This window comes from Macrobrachium rosenbergii, chromosome 53 (assembly GCF_040412425.1).
Source record: "Macrobrachium rosenbergii isolate ZJJX-2024 chromosome 53, ASM4041242v1, whole genome shotgun sequence".
NCBI classification, from domain to species: domain Eukaryota; kingdom Metazoa; phylum Arthropoda; class Malacostraca; order Decapoda; family Palaemonidae; genus Macrobrachium; species Macrobrachium rosenbergii.
The window spans coordinates 43,538,451-43,558,499 of record NC_089793.1 but is presented as its reverse complement, the minus strand read 5'-3'; the positions used below and the strand labels follow the sequence as shown (position 1 = coordinate 43,558,499).

Below are 20,049 nucleotides of genomic sequence, written 5' to 3'. Positions count from 1 at the left end.
TGAAATATTCTTACCATAGCAGTGGAAGTGTCATCTCCCCACCTTAACTAATCATATCCTTATCCTTTCCTTTTCCCCCGCCCGCCTGCCTCATTTACTTCTCTGCTTTCTCCTGGTTGACTATGCCCTCACTGCCTGGCCTCATATTGATGTATTTGTATCTACTGATGGAAAAGTGTAATCTGACTGCCATGATTGTTTTTTCTTTATGGGGTACTGACAGTTTTGTTTGGCCTCCAAACTTGTGATATATGTATATGTTATTTTGCTTAGTCTTGTTGATCTTACGTGTTTAGCCTAAGTTTACATATAGTTTTAAGGTTGTTTTGCTTGTTGTATGCACATTGTACATGCTCACTACTTTAAGTGATTTTAAGATTTTGGGTTTTTCCCATCGTGCTGGGGACCTCCCCAATATTAAGTTTTTGATGTGCCTTAAATTTAGTGCCTTAGTTTTAGTATTCTTGCTTCATGTAAGAGATTGCTTGATTAAATTATTTTCGTAATATTTATTGCTTTTTCAGATTACCCCTTTTTTCCAGTAGTTAGCAGCCTTGGCATGATTCTCTATCACTATTTCACCGGCTGACATCGGGACTGAACTCAGAAAAGGGATTTTGACAAAAGGAAAATCTATTTCTGAGGAAGGTCCCGTGGTCACCCGTGACCTCCCTGATCTACCTAGGCTCCCCTTTTTGCACATGCCAAGTCTGGGGTTAGTGCTAGCATGAATGAGGTAGGTGGCGCTGGTGTCGCCGCCCTGGCGGGTGTTGAGTGGGGAGCTGTAACGGGCTCACCGCCTGTTCCGGGATTTTGATATGGGAGAGATCTTCAGTAGGTATCCGTGGTAGTGGTGTATTTCACTCACCCTTCTTATACCGACGCCTTTTAAAAGACGATCGACTGGGGTAGTAACCCCAGCTTCCTGAAAGCTCTTTTCTCTGGTATATCTAGCATTGTTATACCTGAAATTGCGCTGTAATGGAATTTCACTGGTGACACGACCTTCCTTTGAAAATAGATTTTTCCTTTGTCAAAATCCCTTTAGCTATATTTACCTGGTAACACTTCATATAAAAAAATAACCCTTACCTCTGAGAACAAAATGGAATTTCTGAGAGATTCATTTATTCTAACTGAAGCAAGAAAAGCGATTGAACTGAATTAATCACTGAAATAAACGTATGAACATTTCCAAACCAAAACACTTGATCTACCAGGTGTTGCATTTAAAACTTATTTTATAATGAAAATACCATTTTTGATACATTTTAAGGTTACTTTGCTTAAAAGATCAGGAAAAGAGCTCCATGAGTTGCTGTTGAACGCTTATAGAGTCAAAGTGACACTTTGTTGCCAAACAATGTAGGCTACGCTTCATTGAGTAAACAGTTAGTTCATATCTATCCCTAGTTCATTTTCCTTTGTCCATTCAACTTGGAATTGTATTGAATTTTTGGCTGACTTTAAATGGACCTATGGGTTTAGCTGATATTAAATAATTACTATACTAATTGATTTGTGTAAAGAGTTATTTTAAAACTAAGTGTAGGCTAGGCTACACATATATGCATCAAAGTGAATTAATCTGGTAAACAGTGGAAATCCATTAGTAGACCATGAGAATAGGTAGTATATTTTGTACGTTGTTCAATATACCATACTGTATTAAAGTAAATGAAACTTGATTATTCAATTATCAGCACAAAGAATTATCAAGAATGTCACTTCATGGACTCTTTTACAAGTTGGAAAATAATTCTTACATTCACCAGATTGTATATGAAGATATTACTGTACAGTGTAGGAGCATTATCTTTATCCATGGTAATAGATGTGCTTTGTAGGCTAGGGCTCTGTTTGAGATATGGTTAGGTATTTGCATTTTTTTGAACAAACAGGTTATTTTTTGGAACCTAAATGCTTGGCTTGGATAATGCACTGTCTTGTCAGCCATTTAGTTTGTTTTCCATTTGTCACAAACACAACCTCAAATTCTCATTGGCTATCATCACAAAGGTAATTTTAAGCAAAGCTGTTAATCAATATTCACAATTGTTTATATGCCCTACAGCATTACAAAAACTATAAAATTTTGTAATTGATTATGTGTTTAGCCATCATACCTAATTCTTTACATATAAATATTCAGCTTCTAGCAGAGGAAGATGGACTTGTACCAAAATGAAAGAAACATAATTTTAAATCTGTTATATACTACTCTGAAATTATTATTCCATTAATTGTAAGATTGTACCACTATAACTTTAGAAATTATATTCTTTGGGTGATAACTTTTAACATTTGTATCTTAACAAGAAAAATATACATACATCTAATTTGGCAGAATTCATTGTATCAAAATAATCCAGTCCCCCTACCTTGACAACCTCAGTGTTAATTACTATTTAAGCATAATTGATCAATCCCAGTATTGGGGAACATGGTCATGTACAAATGCAAAAGATTTGATAGAGAGAGGCTCAACATCCATAAATGAGAGAATCTAAGCAACTTTGGACGAGAGTTTAAAACATTAATTACTGTAATTGAGAGTCTAAAACTAAAAAACAAGCCTGCATCACGTAAAAATACAGTATTTAATATGTAACTATTGTAAATGCATTAACTGTTTAAAACCCATCATTGGTTTTAAATCAAACTTTGATTATAGATGAATAGATGATGTTCCCAGTTACAGTCTGATGTTACAATGAGATATGACTTATATCAGAAAGCACCAAGCAGTAGATTTTTAATTATAATCAATTTTGGTTCAATAAAAATCCTCTGAACAGGCAGAATGCACATGTAAAAAACAGACAATTTGCAAATATTTTAATACTGTACTTGTGCATTTCCAGTCAGGCGCTTGGGAAACTAAATGTTTTTCCATTGGGTATAAGTTAATCACTTCGGCACTTCACAATGTTGATGACTCTGATTGTCCTTAATGAATTTGATGCACATAACCCATAAACAGGATGCAGTGCAAAATGTTTATGCTGAAGAGGGTTTGATTATCCAAGGCTTTCAATGCCGCACTTAGGGCATCTGAAAACTTGCAGGTTAAGGAGGTTATGCCATAAGGGAATTATCCTTTCCAAATTATATCCTGGATGAAAAACAGATTATCTTACGATAAAGTACAGAATCATTAAAAAAAAAAACCACATTATACTGTCTCCTGATTATGGCATGACTTTCACCATCTTGTTAATGGATCCTTGATCCAAAGGGAGTTCCATTTCACATACAGGACTGTTCAGCTAAGTTCATCCTGGGGAATCTATCCTTGTCCTGTAAAGCACCCAGAAATTCCCTCAACCTGTCACCATTTATCAATGGCCAAATGTTAACCCATCTGGGGAAGGGGTCATAATCTATTAGTATACACACCTTGGCTGCCTTTCTCTCTGTGTCTGTCTAGGTTCGCACTAGTCCTAAAAATTTCTTTAGACTTAAGAAGATGAGTTATAAGTGATGGACAGTTGTGCAGTTTGGAAGAAATGATTCCAAAAAGTTCAGCACTTCACCTAAATAAATTGCATACGACAAAAAGGATACTGTTTGGAGGGAATTTGGGTTTACAACAACCTGGAGTCTTAAACGGATCTTCTGTCCCTGGTCCATTAGGCTGCTCAAGGATACTTTTTAACAGATTACTGTGCTTAAAAGGATTTGTATTATAGTTCTCTTAAGTAATAATATTTTAATAAAGTCTCAAGAAGCTTTCAATATTCAATGATCAAATGGTATAAACCAGTACACAAGTCACTTTGTTATATTGGTTTTCAACTCAGTTTGGATAATTCTGAACAACCAGTGCACTATGTACTGGTGATGGTCTGGATCCAGGCCAATGGGGCTTGGAATGAATGCATTCAAAAACACAGGCAAAGTAAAGGTGACAGTAACTGAATAACAGAATGAGCAACACTTGGCTGCTGGGTTTCCAGCCTTGTAATGAGGCCACATTGAAAATGATGAAGACTCTGAGCTTCTGTACCATGGAAGATGATGAAGACTTCCATATGAGGTCTTACCATGGAGTATTATAAATCATTCAAGGAGGAGGAATGTCTGATGACAGGCTTTTTCAGGGAGGACAGGCCAATTTTATGTAAGGACACCGTACTGGATGGTTTTATTTGCATTATAAGATGACTTGAAAGGTCTCTTTAGGTCACAGAATTGGAATCTGACAGATTGCTGCCTCCATGCAGAGGAAAGCCATCTGACAGTTGGAAGACTCAAATCTGTGGAAACCAACCCCTCCAAGGCATAGAAAACCTGAGGAGTGTTCCTAATAATGGCTGGAAAATCCTGAGCATCTACTTTTCTTTAGGCCACTGGCCACTTGATTCCCATCGACCATTTCAACAGCTTGTCTTGATGTTCTGTGGATGAGACATTGCTGATTTAAAGCCAAATAAACTGGGCTCGCAATGGATTGCTGATTGCAATCTTTAGAGTCCAACCAAAAGCTATACATCACATTTTTGCAGTCCTTATCAAATCCCTTTAGATTTTATCTTCACAATTGTCTTATCCCAATACTGTCCTTTTAATGATTTTTTCATGATATCACGGAAGTAAACCACTGTCAGAACAATCCATTTTTAAGATACTGCACTTATTGAAAGGATAGAAAATGTTTCATGCAGTTTTAGTTTGGTGGACTTCCATGAAAGCTCAAATAAAATCTGTGCAACAGGGGGCTCCACTTGGTCCATCTTGGTGGTTTCATGTGACCTTTTGGAGGAGAATGCCCATTTGTAAAGCCCCTTCTCACTGCCATACATGGAAAGAAAGAACGTTTGTATTCAAAATGAGTTTGATGCAGAGAGTAACTGGATTTTGTAAAATACAAAATTAAATTAATTTTATGGAATAAGAAGACAAGGTAACAAACCTATTAGTATTTTGGTCTCCTCAGGAAAATTGTTCTGGCGCAGCTGAAAAGGAAAACATCTGGTCAGTTCCAACTTTATAGTTCCAGGTCAAAATAACAAGAACTCTATATATACAGTACCTATTGACATCTCAGTTTGTCTTCTGAGTCCATTTATTAACAATGAAAATTTATCCAGTACTTCTGTAAATAACTGCATGCTTAAATCTATTAAATTTAAATTAACACTGTATCAAAACAAAAAGAATAAACCTGGGTAAGAACAATCCATGCATAGACTCCCTCTTGGTGGGAAAATTAAGATCTATTAAATGACAAGTTTTCAAGAGTTTACACTAACGTCAAAAATTTGGACAGTAAACCTTATACCTAAGAAAAAAGTCATTGGCTTGCTCTGCAAGTTTGATCAACCATTCTCCTGCCCTGTGTGATACAGCTCGGCAGTTAATAATGAGAATTTTTGTCCCAGGTGCAGGGAAATTAAAGGACTATTCTGTTCCTTCTCAGGGTGGGCCTAATCGCATTTGGTCGGATCCCACTGTCAAGCTGCTTATTAACTGGACACTTCTTTCTTACAAGGAATCACAGCCTGCAAATGTAAAACCAGTTCCAATATGAAGATTTGAGATGCTGGGACTTTTAAAGAGCTCAGCAATGCATTGATTTTGGAAAAGAACTTGGATCTGGTTACGAGTTAGGCAATCCCCAAACAAGGGATTTTCTGGAGAGTTCCATTCTGTCAAAGAAATCAAACTCTCAGGTAGGCTTAGTAGAAAACTGAGATGCCTGGTGGTTTGAAATTACTTAGCTGTAGTTTTCCCATCACCTACGTGACATATGAGCTTGCCACCAATTGTATGTGTTGGCAAATCTTGTTTTATAATTTTGCCGGTTTAAATGGAGCCTGAGTTTTTATAATAATATTAAGTCTCAGTTTTAGTTCATTAATACTTTTCTAAGTTTTAGCCATCTGATAAATTGTTTTGTTATTGTTTTGTTTTATAATCAAATATTCTTTTGTAACATATTATATTTTATTTTCTGGCCAATATTAAGATGGGTTAATGGACTGGCATGAAACTTAAGATTACAGTAAACTGTGTCTTTTTTACAAGTCTGAGTATGGCATATAGCAAACCCTGAATACTTAACTATCAAACATTTGGTGCTCTATTTTGAAAGTTCAAACATGACTTGACCAAACAAAATGAAACAAAGCATATGATTTGTAATTGAAGGTTTTCCCAGGTTGAAACCATCACTTGTTCTCCAATAAGTAGTCAAAATGTAATCTGGCACAAATTTCAGCCTCATACACTAATTTCAATGTTTCAGCACCATGTTTATTGAAAATTCTTCCGGAGGTTCAAGCTAAGGCTTGTGCTAATTGTTTAGCGAGTGTCGAATAACAAACAAGAATGTAGCTTAGGTTACACTGTTTAATGTGTTTAGTGGGGACTGTATTCACATATTAACAGTATTATAAAACATCAACATAACAAATGTGCATCTTTTTCATGGATCTTTTAAAATGTTATGCTTTACTGTATCCAATAATATTGTATATATTCTTATATTGCTTTAGGTTTGTATTAAATTGCTTAGCTTTAGCAGGATCAATGTTTCTTTAGGAAATGTTTATGAGGTGTTTATTTTGTCGCATTTAATTCAGTTCAAAGCACTTTTCTTGCTAGTCTATTTATTTATTTTATATGAGGTGAGGATATTTTTCGTTATACAAAGTGTTTTTAAGTCGAAATATAACTTAAATGTCTAAGTGTGAAACTAATTTTAGCTATTTTTCGTTAATGTATGGCGTTCTCAGGAATCGGCCTGGCGTTTGGGAATGTTTGTTTTGTGAAATAAATCAAGATTCTGTTAGCTATTTTCTCTTGATTTCATGTAATAAGAGCTTTCTTTATTATTTATCTTTGCTCGGCGTGAAAACAGTAGTAATTTGTATTCTTTCATGCCCAGTAGTTTTGATTAAATACATTCTCTCCAGTTTTATTTCTGATCGAGTTTTCATCTATTGCCGATGCCGTAATTTATATAATCATTGGCAGCTTTGTATTATTTTCTCAGCTTCAGCTACAACTTGCAGCATAAAGTTACTGTAGCAGTATATTTCCCTGCTGATCTTTTCTCCAAATAAGGGTATAGTGTAAAAAATACATCAGTCCTATTGTACAGTACTTAATGTCATTTGTAACATAACTACAGTAATTGTGTATTACCAAACAGATGGTTGAAATACAAGCACAACAGTTGTTATCCGATACGATTACTAGCAAAACAACAGTTTCCCATTCGGTTGTTTATGGCTGTACGCATTTACGCAAGAGTATAACATTACTAACAATACTTTTATCATTCTCTTTTACTTTTTAACTAGCAGATGGAATAAAGAGATGGAGGAAAAGAAGTTGGTCTATTATAAGTTGGTCTCTCCGCTGCCTGCGCCTATGTGAAATCTAAAAAAATTTTTCCTAAATATTTTCGTATTGTCGGTATTAATTATTGCTAACCCCATCGTAAACTCAAAATATCGTAAGTTGAATTATCGTAACTCAAGCACTACCTGTATTTGATAATTGTCTTTTCTTTATTAACTAACTTGTACTGATTTATGGGATTTTCAATTTAAGATGAGGTGCTTAAACTGGGTTTCAGGACAATTCTAGATTAACAAAATGGCTAATCCAACATAAAATGTAATTGAACCTCCAGGTCCCAATGATGCTGGATTTGATGGTAAACAATAAATATATATATATATATATATATTTAACAAATAAATATATATATATAAACATACAAATGCATACAGTAAAATATATACGTTATTCTCACTAATTTTTAATTGGACTCACCCATCTAGGTTTTTCTAGGTCATTCTAAAATTTATTCACAGGAAAACTTATATATTTGCAGGTTTTTCTGTGGAACATATCTATAAAAATATTCACAGGGGAAGATCAAAATTACAACTGGATGCAGATTATTTGTCTTTTATGTATAGCAATATTCTGTATTTTCATATTATTTATAACATTAAATAATAATGTAAATCAATAATAATACTACAGTACATATAATAGAAATAGAAATTAAATAATAATATTATGTAATACTAAACTGGATACCTGTAATAATAATAGATAATAAAGTTGGGCTGCCTACGGGTAGTAACTGGTGATCCTGTTGATTACAGTATGCTGTAGATGATGATGATGATGATGAATTAGCTGTGCAAAACGATGAATGATGGGGATCGCTGTCATGTTAAGGTATTTGAACATGGCAACGAAGGTGGTATGGTAGGGCTGCATGAGTAATTTTACCTTGTTCATGCTCAATTAAAGCAAACGCAATTAATGACATGCCGTAATGGGCTGCTACTTCTCCATGACTTTTGCCCTCTCTTAACATAACAATCATGTCTACTTTCTTCTCATCAGTCATTAATTGTAGGCTATTTGCCAGAGGCCTTAGAAGAAGCAGAGCATTTAGAGGACATCTTAATGCATGATTTAAAAAAATATTCTTAGTCCATAGTGCTGTACACGCAAAACACACAAACGAGAGATAGCAATGAAACAAGTTATACTGGGTCATTTGCTGATAATTTGCAGGCATATGGTATACTGCATGGTACTAGGAAACATCTTGCAAGTAAATATACTAACACTGATATTCTGTGCATACAGTAAAAACATTTTATTAAATATTTTGTTGTAGGATGATTTTTAAGTATTACATACAAAAAGTGTTTTAGGATGACATCGTATCAGTACAACTACAGGTAGTATGTAGAGCATATCTAAAATAATATCTCCTGAAGACAACAGGAATAGCAATATATATATGTTTACATCTATATATCACGTAGCATTTTCATGTATGTACTAACTATGTATATATTCATGACTACTGTAAGTACATTTTGTATGATGAAAAAGATTTACTAATTTTCAAATATTACATTACTGTAATATATTAATGTAAACACAGCAAAACTTCAATAACATATATTTGTTTTTCTTAAAAGTGCTTCACCCAAGCCACCTCTCCGCAAATATAAAGAACTTGAGATACTGGATGCTGTGTACCCAGGACCAACGATACTCGACACACCATTGGCTGTCATCTGCAAAGCAGCCAATCCCGAAGCACCATTAATTTTCCTTGGCGCTCATTGGCTGTTCACTTGGCGCTGATTGGCTGAACATTCATGACCAACTCGCGAACATGGAATTCTGGGAGACCGGATCCACGGCATCCTTCTCAGTTCATGCGTAGTTTGCAGCATCCTCTTACTGTGTGAAATCACGCATCTCTGTGTTTGGTTTCTTAATCTTTGTGCATCAGCAGTATTCGGCCCTAAAATCCTCCTAAAAGACGCCCTGCTCCTTCTAAGACTTCTGGCAAAGAGTCTAAAAGAAAGAAGACTGTTATGAAAATCAAGGAGGTGAAAGTTCTTGACATGTTAAAGGAGGGCAAAAGTTTTGCCGTGGTTGGCCACCATTTTAATGTTAATGAGAGCACAGTGCCATAAAGAAGAAAAGGGTGGAGATACGTAAAGTCTATCAGTGTGAGCTACTTGGCAGTGCAAAGACAGTTGCATTTGTGGGATAAATAATCGTGAAGATGGAATCTGCTCTGGCATTCTGGATAAAGGACTGCCGGAAGAAGAACGTGCCCCTCGACTCCAACATCATTTGCGAGAAAGCGTGACAACTCTACTAGCAATTATCAACTGCTACGGAAGGCGACGACATAGTACAGGCAGAGGAAGGTCCTGAAGGAGAATTAGAATTCTTAGGCCCCGATGAACCAGCGCCTACAGAAGCAGAAGAAGAAGAGGGGGAAGAGCCCAAAGCAGGACCATCATCAGCGCCTCAAGGTTTCCAGGCCAGCAAGGGGTGGTTCCACCAATTTCAAAAGTGGTTTCACCTAAAGTCTGTTACTTTGCATGGGGAACCAGCTTCTGCAGACACTGAAGCCGCGAAACATTTGGAGACCTTCAAGAAAATCATCGAGGAGAAGGACTTCCATCCAGAACAGGTGTTCAATAAGGATGAGACTGGCCTGTTCTGGGAGAAGATGCCTTCCCGGATATACCTCATGAGGGACGAAGCTAAAGCCTCATGATTCAAGGCCCAGAAGGATACGGTTACCCTCATCATGTGTGGGAATGTGGCTGGTTTCATGCTTAAACCAGGCCTCATTTACAAGGCTGCAAACCCCAGGGCCCTCAAGAATAAGAACAAGGCATTGCTTCCTGTGTTCTGGATGCATAACCTTAAGGCCTGGATCACCAAAGTCCTTACAGAGTACTGGTTCCATCAGAGCTTCATCCCTAAAGTTAGGCAATACCTGAACGACTTGGGCATGAAGTTCAAGGTGTTGCTTATTATGGATAATGCTAGTGGCCACCCTTTCGATCTTCATTACAAGGGAGTCCAGCTTGAGTTCCTCCCTCCCAACACCACCTCTCTCCTCCAGCCTATGGACAAGGGTGTGATCAGTGCCTTCAAGGCGCTCTACACCGGGAACTCCCTTCAGCACCTTGTGAATGCAATGGACAATGAGAGTGAATTATGCTAAAAGACTACTGGCGTAAATTAATGATTGACGCATGTCTGACCATCATCAACTGATCACTGAATGACATGAAGAAGGAGATGAACGTGTGCTGGAACAAGTTGTGGCCGGAGTGTGTTCATGATTACAGGGGCTTCTCTCCTGAAGAAATTCAACATTCGGCCATTAATAAGGCTGTCCAGTTGGCGAGGATTCTAGGTGTTGCTTATGCTAGAAGGTCCAGGCCCTGAGAACCAAAGAGAGAAAGGCAATGGTTCCTTGAGGTGGCAAACAGGTCCAAAGTTGGCCTGGCCCATGGAGTCTACAGATTCCGACAGACCAGGGGAACCAAGGTCCACTCGGGTGGAAGGAACAATATATATATTTCATCTGCCAGAACATTTAGTTTGCCCTGAATAAATCGAGTGACTAGAATCATTCGATTTTGCTCTGCCCACAGAAGGTCTCTTGCTCTCTGGCAGAGAGAAAAGGAGTGAGTGCCACCTCACTTTCGTATGTACGTTTGGGCTGTGGTATTGTCTGAATAGACTACCACAGTCTTGTTGTGAACTAGGGTCGAGAAGCACTGAAGCCCTAAGTGAATACTTTCAGCTCTCTGGTGTTGATGTGAAGGTTCTGTTCTTCCAGTGACCACATCCCGGAAACTTCCTGGTTCCCCAACCTAGATCCAAGGCATCTGAATAGAAGTCTAGGTCTGGGCTCAGAGGAAGGGACTTTCCTTCCTAAAGTCTTCGTTCAGACAGTCACCACTGCAGGACTAAATTAGTCTCCAGGTTTATGGGAAATGCACAGGTGTCCAGCTGTGTTTCGCTGTCCCAGTTGGCCTTGAGGTAGAATTACAAAACTCATATGAAGTTTGTCTAACTTGAAGAATATCTTGACAGACGACAGAGTCCCCAGTTGGTTAATCCACAGATGGGCCGAGCAAGATGAAAGGGCTAGAAACTATGGACCTTCTGAAGGCAGCTGGCGATTCTTTGGCAGATGGAAAAGCCCAAAAAGTACAAGAGTTGAGACTTGTCCCCAAATAGAGGATCTCTTGCAAAGGGGTCAACTGGGACTTCTGAAGGTTGAAGATAATGCCCAGTTCCTGAGTGAGGAGAAGAATCTTGTTCTAGTCCTTTAGGCACTATTCCCTCGAAGGGGATCGAAGAGACAAGTCATCCAGACACAGACTGATGTTTATACTTATTAAATGCAGCCATCTGCTAGAGGAGCGAGGACTCAACTGGAAACTTGAGTGCCATACAAAGGCTAAGGCAAAAAGCCCAAAACTGGAAGATTTAGCTGGCGCTGGGTGCTAGGGAGCTGGCACTGGGAGCTCTGAGAGGAGACAGGCGTTTGGACGCTGTTGTGGGGCGTCTGAGAGTGTCCTGGAAGACGAACCGAGATATGTCCTGGAGTCCGGATGGATGGGGATGTGGAAGTATGCGTCCTGAATATCCAAGGTTATCATCCAGTCGCCCTGGTGAATGGATGAAAAGACTGACTAGTTCGTCTCCACCTTGAACTTTGTCTCCCGGATGAAGAGATTGAGGGTGCTTGTGTTGAGGACTGGTCTCCAACCCCTAATGATTTGGGGACCACAAACAGAAGGTAGAAGCCCTCATAGTTGGTGTCCTTGACTTCTTCTATGGTTCTCTTGAGAAGGAGAGAGGAGACCTCCTCCAAAAGGGCCTAATGTTACTCCAAGCCTCTTGAGCAGGTCATCAATACAATGGGAGAAGTGACTAAAAGGGGCTCTCCATGAATGGAATGGAGTAGCCCTCCCTCAGAACCTTGACAATCCACTGCTCTACCCCTCTAGCACTCCACTTCTCCCAAAACTCGAGAAGTCTGGCTCCCACTTGTGCATGGAGGACTTCTTCCTCACTTCTTGGGCAAGGACTTGGTGGAGCTCCTCTTGATAGTCCTGACCAAGAAATGAACACCGGATCGGGTCCTAGACTGTGACTTGGGCTTACTCCCATGAAAGGGATATTGGAGATGAGACTTCTCAGGAAAAGACACAGACGAATCCTTGGGGCATTTGGAAGAAAGAGCCAGAAGATCCTGAGTTGACTTCTTTTGGAGGTCCAACCTCAGGGTCTGAGTGACTTCTTTAGGGGTAAGGGAGCACCATAATACTCTTCTCTTCAAAACCCCCAGGGAGAAAAGATCTGCAAGTTCAAGAGAACTATCCCTGATGGCCTTGTCTGCATGAGAAAGGACTCCTAGCCAGTCGGAGGTGGTCTTCTACTAAATCATTGCCATCTTCAATCTTCTTGACTAGTGCTCCCACCGTCCAGTCCAAGAAGCTGAAAAACTCGCTGGTATCAAGAGGTCCTTGACAAGGTGGTCTTGGTTCTGCTGATGTTCCAACTTCTTTTTTCGCTGATGAAAATGCCGAGTGTCGGGAAGAAGGGGCTTCCCCAATGGTGTAGGAAAGACACCTCCTACTGACCAAGTGCGAGGGAGGAAAGGCGAATGAAGCCTTACCTTACACCCTCTTAGCACAAAGCCAATCTTCAATCTTCAAGTGCTTTCCTAGAAGACAAGGAAAGCACCATTGTGAGGAACCTAGATCTGTCATCTGGATGACTCCTCATCAGGAAGGTTAAGGCAAGCAAGACCAGGGCAGTTGGTGCCAAAAAAGGTAGGAAAGCCTGCCAGCAAAAAGTGAAGGAGAGCTGCATAGGATAGGAGACCCATGGTCGGGCGCTCGGGAGCTGGCGCTAGGCACTCGGAAGCTGGTGTCAGGTCCTCGGGAGGAGGCTCTGAGTGTTTGGGAGGAAGCGCCGATCGTTCGGGAGGAGGCACTGAGCGTTTGGGAGGAGGCGCTGAGCGTTCAGGAGGAGCTGGGCGCCTGGATGAAAATGACGGGTGCCTGAGAGGGTTCATTGTGTGCTTGTGGGCAAAGTAAGGGTATTCAACAACTGGGCGCTCAGGAAAGACGGCCTCGGGCTGTCCCATGGAGAGAGTGGATGTTGGACCGAGGCAGAGGGATCCATAGCGAAACTGCAAGAAGGCTAACCTAAGATTCACCTCCTTATACCGCTTAACGGCAGCGGAGAACAGCTGCAACATCATGTGCATGCCTCTTCCAAGGGCGCGATGCATCAAGATGGCACTTGCACCGTCTCCTGCCGGAATCCTTGGAACTGGACAATACCTGGTGCACATCCATCAAGATGCCTTTCCAGTGGCTGTCTGTCAATACCTGGGGACACTCAACAGGCTAGACTGAGGGGGCAGCTATCCATGGGCAAACCCCACCAGCCCCCCTTGGACTTCCAGCATGTCTTCTCCCAGGCTCAGGGGAGCAGGACAGAGACCTTTGTCTGGGAGAACTGGTGGGAAAAGAAGCCACCTCCTCCACTTGCACAACACTTTCACCTGTCATGATGCCTTTCCAGTGGCTGTTTGCCGATACCTGGGAACGTGCAACAAGTTCGACTGAGGGGGCAGCTGCCCATGGGCCAACCCCACCGGCCTCCCTTGGAATTTTGCTATGTCTTCTCCCAGGTTCAGGGAGAGGACAGTGAATTTCTGTTCTAGGAGTGATTGTGTGTGGCATGATTTCTAGACTCCACTTCAAGGTATTAAACTTCCATTAAATTTCTTGTCAAACCTAAACTCGAGACTGGAAATGGCAAGGGTTGGAAGCAAGGGAGCCAGGTGTGGGAGTGGGTGGATTAAAAGTAGGAGGGCTAGTAGAAGGAGAAAAAGTGGGAAGGAAGGAATACTGGGGATATCTTCTAACCTAGGCTTAGGAATAGATTCTAGGCTAAATGAAGCATGTTTCTCAGCTCTAGAGCCCGCAATCTCTCTTCCTATCCCTTACTTGTCTAGGTGAGATTTAAGTACCTTCCACTTATGCTCGTCTGGTGTCAGGTGCTTGATTGCTGGTGTTGGGCGCTTGATTGCTGGCGCCGGGCGCTCAGGAGCTGGTGCTAGGTGCTCAGGAGCTAGTGCTGGGCGCTCAGGCCAATCATTACATTCAGCACAAGTTCTCTCCTAACTCCACTACTTATGTAGCATTAGTGAAAATTATATGAGAGCCATATGAAGATTTAATCAATCTGGTTTTACAACCATCGCAACAGTAGTGGAAACCAGATAAACTTGAATCAGACATAATAAAAACAAAGCTAGAAAAACTGATACTGAAAGCCATCAAAGTTTGAAGGCTACTAAAAATAAGTGATAATACTTCACCGAAATCCAGTTATTTAACCGAAAACCAATGAACAAAAGACTACTGCAAACCCCCAATGTTTACTCTTGACCCGGCATAAACAGAATGAGGTTATCTGCTAAGTCGTTTCCAGCACTCCCGTTAGTGGGCAGACTTGTCACCTACACTAAACTATTGAAGTGCTACTGCGATTTTTAAATAAAAGGCTGCTGTGTGAGTTAGAAACTAATGCTACATAATTACAGGCAATCCCCAGTCATCGGTGGGGGTTCCATTCTGAGGGTGTGATGATAACTTAAAAATCGCTCACGTAACAGAAAATCGGAGGGATAAAAGTTTTGGGGCTTTTCAGCATATACCGATTTTCAGTTATTTGTTAGATATGAGCTGTATTGGCACCAATACCCAATCATCAGCGCCAATAAGAGGAAATCGCAAATTGCTGATTTTCGTCGCTAGATAAGCACCATAAAACCGGATCGCTGTTTACCGAGCCCGCCGTTAACCGGGGACTGCCTGTACTTGGTAAGTTACTTACTTGAAAGTTGTAATTGTAGAAAGAAAAATATGAAAAATGACAAATTTTTAAAGCAATTTGTATTTTTTCTAACTATACAAACCTGAGGTCCTTTACAATTCTTTACAATTGGAATTAATTTCAGCGAAGCTGAAAACAGCCGCTTAACTTGAAACAAGGTGATGGAGTACATATTTAACTACTGACTATGGGTGGGAGTCCCGCCCACCCAGTCGGTATACACTCACTTTGCCTTTTGGCCCAGGAAGCAGATTATTATTATTATCAAGACAGTTTAACTAGACCGCTGAGCTGACTATCAGCTCTCATAGAGGAGGCCCGAAGGATTTGGATGAAATGACAGGTCTAGGCTAGAAGCTAGCACTGGTACCAAATAGGTCATTCGATATAGTGATGAATGAATGAAAATGAAAATAAAAACTGCACAGAGGTACATACTCTCATACTGGAACACACTCACACAATAAACACATACATACTCAGGTTTCCATATATACTCACTAAAAATATATTACGTGAATACTCACTAAAAATGTATTTTCTTTGTGAATTTTTACTAATCCCCACTCTAATCATGTTATGGGCAAACCAGATAGAATGCTGAGAGTCCTATCCCAGAACCAGAGGATGAATTCATGGTCCAGCCCTAAAGAACAGTTCCGCCTGATATCTCTCAGGTCCTAACAGGATTTTTGTCAGCAGTTGATGGTCCTACCATCAGTTCCCAGTATTTAGCTTTGGATATAAACCCAATCCCAGTTATCATATCTTTTCCTATTTATCAGGTCCAATAAATTTTAGCAATTGCAGTCTTTCCACAAAAATTAATAATAAAATAAAAGCTATATATATATATATATAATGGTATAAGGGACACTTAGACTCAAACCCAGGAACAGGTTCTTGGAGTTCAAGAGCCCCCTCACCACGTCAAGGTGGTCCCAAATCGAGGGGGTCTTGGACTCAAACCTGGGAACAAATTCTTGGAGTTCAAGAGCCCCCTCACCACGTCAAGATGGTCCCACATCGAGGGGGCCAGGAAGCAGAATGAGGGGTGGCTGAGGTGGGCATAACTTGTAAAGGACCTCAGGTTTGTACAGTTAGGAAAAATACAAATTACTTAAAAAATTTATCATTTGTTCCTACACAATATACAAACCCTTGGTCCTTTACAATAGGAAGACTTACTTCTTGGAGGGAGGATTCTTGTGGTGGTAGTGTGAAAAAATGGGTTTGTGTGATTGTTTTTGTTTTTATAAGCATTTGTGTGTGTATTGGTTTATGTTTGTTTGATTAATTAAGTTACATGTTTGTTTTTTCTTTTTTTACTTGCAGTTTGCTAAGTGTGTCAGGGTAGAGTGACTTGCTCCCCTTCAACCCACTGTGCAGGCAGCTTGAGGAGTTAGGATACTTCCTTAGCAGGAGCTATTTGGGAGTAGTTATCTACTGACAGGAACTGTGGTGAAAAGTCTGTGTTGTTGTTGTTGGCCTACCTCGTGGCTGTAGCATCTGATGAAACAATAAAATGCGCAGAAGTTGATGCACTGGATTTACTTCAGAGGACAACAGATTAGAATATTACTGTATAAGAGAGGACAATTACTGTAGAAGAGCTGTTGCAAATAGAGGAAGGGATAAGGCAGAGAAGTGATAAGGAACATAGAGAATGCGAAGCTGCCAGATTGCAGAAAAGCCATGGCAATTTTTAAGTAAATTGTATTTTCTAACTTCTCTAAACCTGAGTGCTTTACATTAGGGAGATACTTTCAGGCGTAGGCTGGAAACGGCCGTTGAACTTCAAACAAGGTGGTTGGGCAGTTAACTGTCCGGGAGGCGGAGCAACGCTGCCCGGATGTAAACATTCCAATTTGCCTTTCGCCCATGTACAGATTTCGAGGGGTGGCATGAGGTGGGCAAAAGTGGGGACCTGGTTTGTATGAAGTTAGGAAAATACATACAGTCAAAAATTGTTATTTGTTCCGGAACAATATACAAACCCTCGGTCCTTTGACATTAGAGACTAACTGAGTTAGGAGGGAGAATCTGAGAGAAAGTAAAGTCTCTCTGAACTGACTGGAGTTCACCACCTTGTCTTCCCTTCCTGGTCGTAAGAGCGAGGAAGGGAAAAATACCTCTGACAAAAGATCGGGTTGTAGGAAACGCAGATCAGTTGTCAGACTTCTGGGTCCCTTTGCATGAAAGAGGAAACATCAGTTCATGCAAAGTAGGCTAGGAAGAAATGACGTCGGATGACAATAAGGCAAATACAAGCATTGGGTTTGTCTCAAAGTCATTTACTCTTTCTCCCTTGCAAGAGAAAGGAGTGGGGTTGCTTCTATTAACCTGAAAGGGAATAGAACGGAAGCTCACGTTATGTGCTTACCTGCCTCGATCGCCCGGTCCAGCTTGTAGCGCACGTCTGCTCCTGCCCATGGGAAGAGAGCCAGGATAGGGAGAATGAAAAGAGGCCAGTCCTCAACATTCATTCTCCCAATCACACCGTACAACATAGGCGAGATGCAACCTGTCCCGTTAGGGGAGCTGGATAAGCTACATAACTTTGTTGAGCAGCCACCACAGGACCCAAGGAAAAAGTGTCCAGGACTTGTGTGCAACATCCCGGAGGTAGAAGGAAGTGAAGGTAGTCTGTTAGGACCACACACCCCACCTTCAGTACCTGTGGTGCCGACATATTCTAACCGGAATGGGGGCGGACCAATGCTGTGGACCTCGTGAGCTCTCGGAGATAGCGCCGTACGGTGTCGTCTTCTCCTGCAGCAGAGTACAGCTCTCTTATTGTCTCACGAAGCCAAAAAGAGATGGTAGTCTTGACACTTTTCTTGGTCGAGCCAGTGAACGGGCAGTCATCGGCACTCAGGCCGAGGTGCCGAAGTCCTCTTCAGATAGCGCCCCAGCACTAACAGGACACAGTAGCATCTCGTCTGGATCATTTCCTACAAAGTCCTCTAGGGAGGGGATCGTGAAGGACTAACCGCAAGGCAGGGACCGGAAGGGTTCTGAGTCTTCGCACGAAACTGGATGAAATCGAGCGTAACCCCCCAGTCCCCATCCCCTGAGTGCTTAACATCAAAGGAAAGTCCATGAAGCTTCGCCAACTTTCTTCGCGATGGCAGGGCAAGCAAGAAAACGGTCTTGAGGGCAGATCTGTCTGACGACTCTCTTAAAGGCTGCGTGCGGTGCAATGAGGTCAGGCTCCTTAGAACGAGTCACATCCCACGCAGGGGGCCTGAGATCCTGGGTGGGCAGACGTTCGGTCTTCTCATGAGTAGAGAATCTCGAAAGGGAAGAGATGTCTACTCCTTTCAGCCGCAAGAACTAGGCGAGTGTGGCGCGGGTAGCCTTTTACTGTTGAATGGAGAGAAGCTTCTCGGCGAAGGAAGACAAAGGAAGTCCGCAACCTGCTGAACAGCAGCTCAGACCGAGACACCGCCACGACACCAACCACAGAAGACGGCCACTTTCCTGGTATACAGCTGCGGGAGGGGATCTTCTGAGGTATCCTGCATCTCATTGCTTTCTTGCGCGTGAAAAGCCTCGCTTCTCGCTTGAGATGGTGGATAACCTCCAGCCGTGAAGACACAGGGAATGCATTGCCAGATGGAACCGCTCTGCGTGAGGTTGACGAGAAGGTTGGGCCAGGGGAATCTCTCTCGGTGCCTCGGAGGAGCTAGCAGGTCCGGGTACCAAGCTGGCCTGTGCCATTTGGGTGCCACCAGAGTCATTCTGAGATTTGGGGTGATCATCACTGGCTGATTACCCAGACGAATCAGACAGAATGGAGGAAAGGCGTGACGTGTTTGAGATTGTCCCACGGGTTGTTGGGAACGCGTCCCATGGCGGCCCATGGGTCCGCACGACAGAACAGAAGACCTGGAGTTTTCTGTTGTGCCGGTGGCGAAACAGATCGATGGCTGGGACGCCCCACAGGCTCGAACAGCCTTTCCGCTACTTCCTGATGGAGGGACCATTCGGTCCCTACCACCTGGCTCTGGCAGCTGAGCTTGTCTGCCACTACATTCCTCTTGCCTGGAATGTATCTGGCTGACAGCTCTACCGAGGAGCTACTGCCCACTGCACCTGCATTGCCAATCGATGAAGCTGATGACACCAGTCCCCCTGCTTGTTGACATATGCCACTACCGTGGGTATTGTCGCCATCACCACGGAGTGTCCCACTGCATCCTGAACTCCTGGAGAGCCAGGAAGGCCGCTGAGCTCCAGAATGTTGATGTGAAGGTGCTTGTTGTCTCGGTGCCACACTCCCGAAGTCAGCAACTCCTCCAGGTGGAGGTTCCCAGTCGTCGTCTAACCACCAGTGAAGGTCCTATCAAGAGGGTCTCACCTCCTCGGAAAGAGGAATGGGAGGAAGGACTGGGGTCTTGGGACTGGGACTAATACTCCTTTAGTCTCCACTGGAGAGACCACAGGTGAAGACGCCCGTGAGGTACTAGTTTCTCCAATGACGACAGGTGACCGATGACCACTTGCCATTGCCTGTAAGCTGGTTGCTCCTGTCGTGACAGGAACAACTGTGCTGCCTGCCTGAACTTGCTGATACAAGAGTCCGAGGAAAGACTTTCACTGCCACCGTATTTCTATCAGCATGCCCAGGTACTTTGTCCTCTGCTTGGGGTGAGATCTGACTTCTCCAGATTTACCATGATCTCTAGATCCCGGCAAAACTCGAGGAGCCGATCCTGTCCTGTAGCAACTGAGCGAGAGTTCGCCAGGACTAGCCAGTCGTCGAGATACCTCAGTAGACATATCCCCGGCGAAAGTGGGCCCAAGCTG

The 20,049-nt window shown here is 41.9% G+C and overlaps 1 protein-coding gene across 1 annotated transcript in view; it reads right to left on the bottom strand.

The window, feature by feature from the left end:
* Nucleotides 1-20,049, bottom strand: part of LOC136834115 (sodium channel and clathrin linker 1-like) — a 191,581-nt gene that overhangs the window by 111,892 nt on the left and 59,640 nt on the right. The window contains exon 10 of the mRNA XM_067096374.1: nt 10,249-10,486. Coding sequence (XP_066952475.1) covers nt 10,249-10,486 — 238 coding nt within the window. The remainder of the gene's footprint in view (nt 1-10,248; nt 10,487-20,049) is intronic.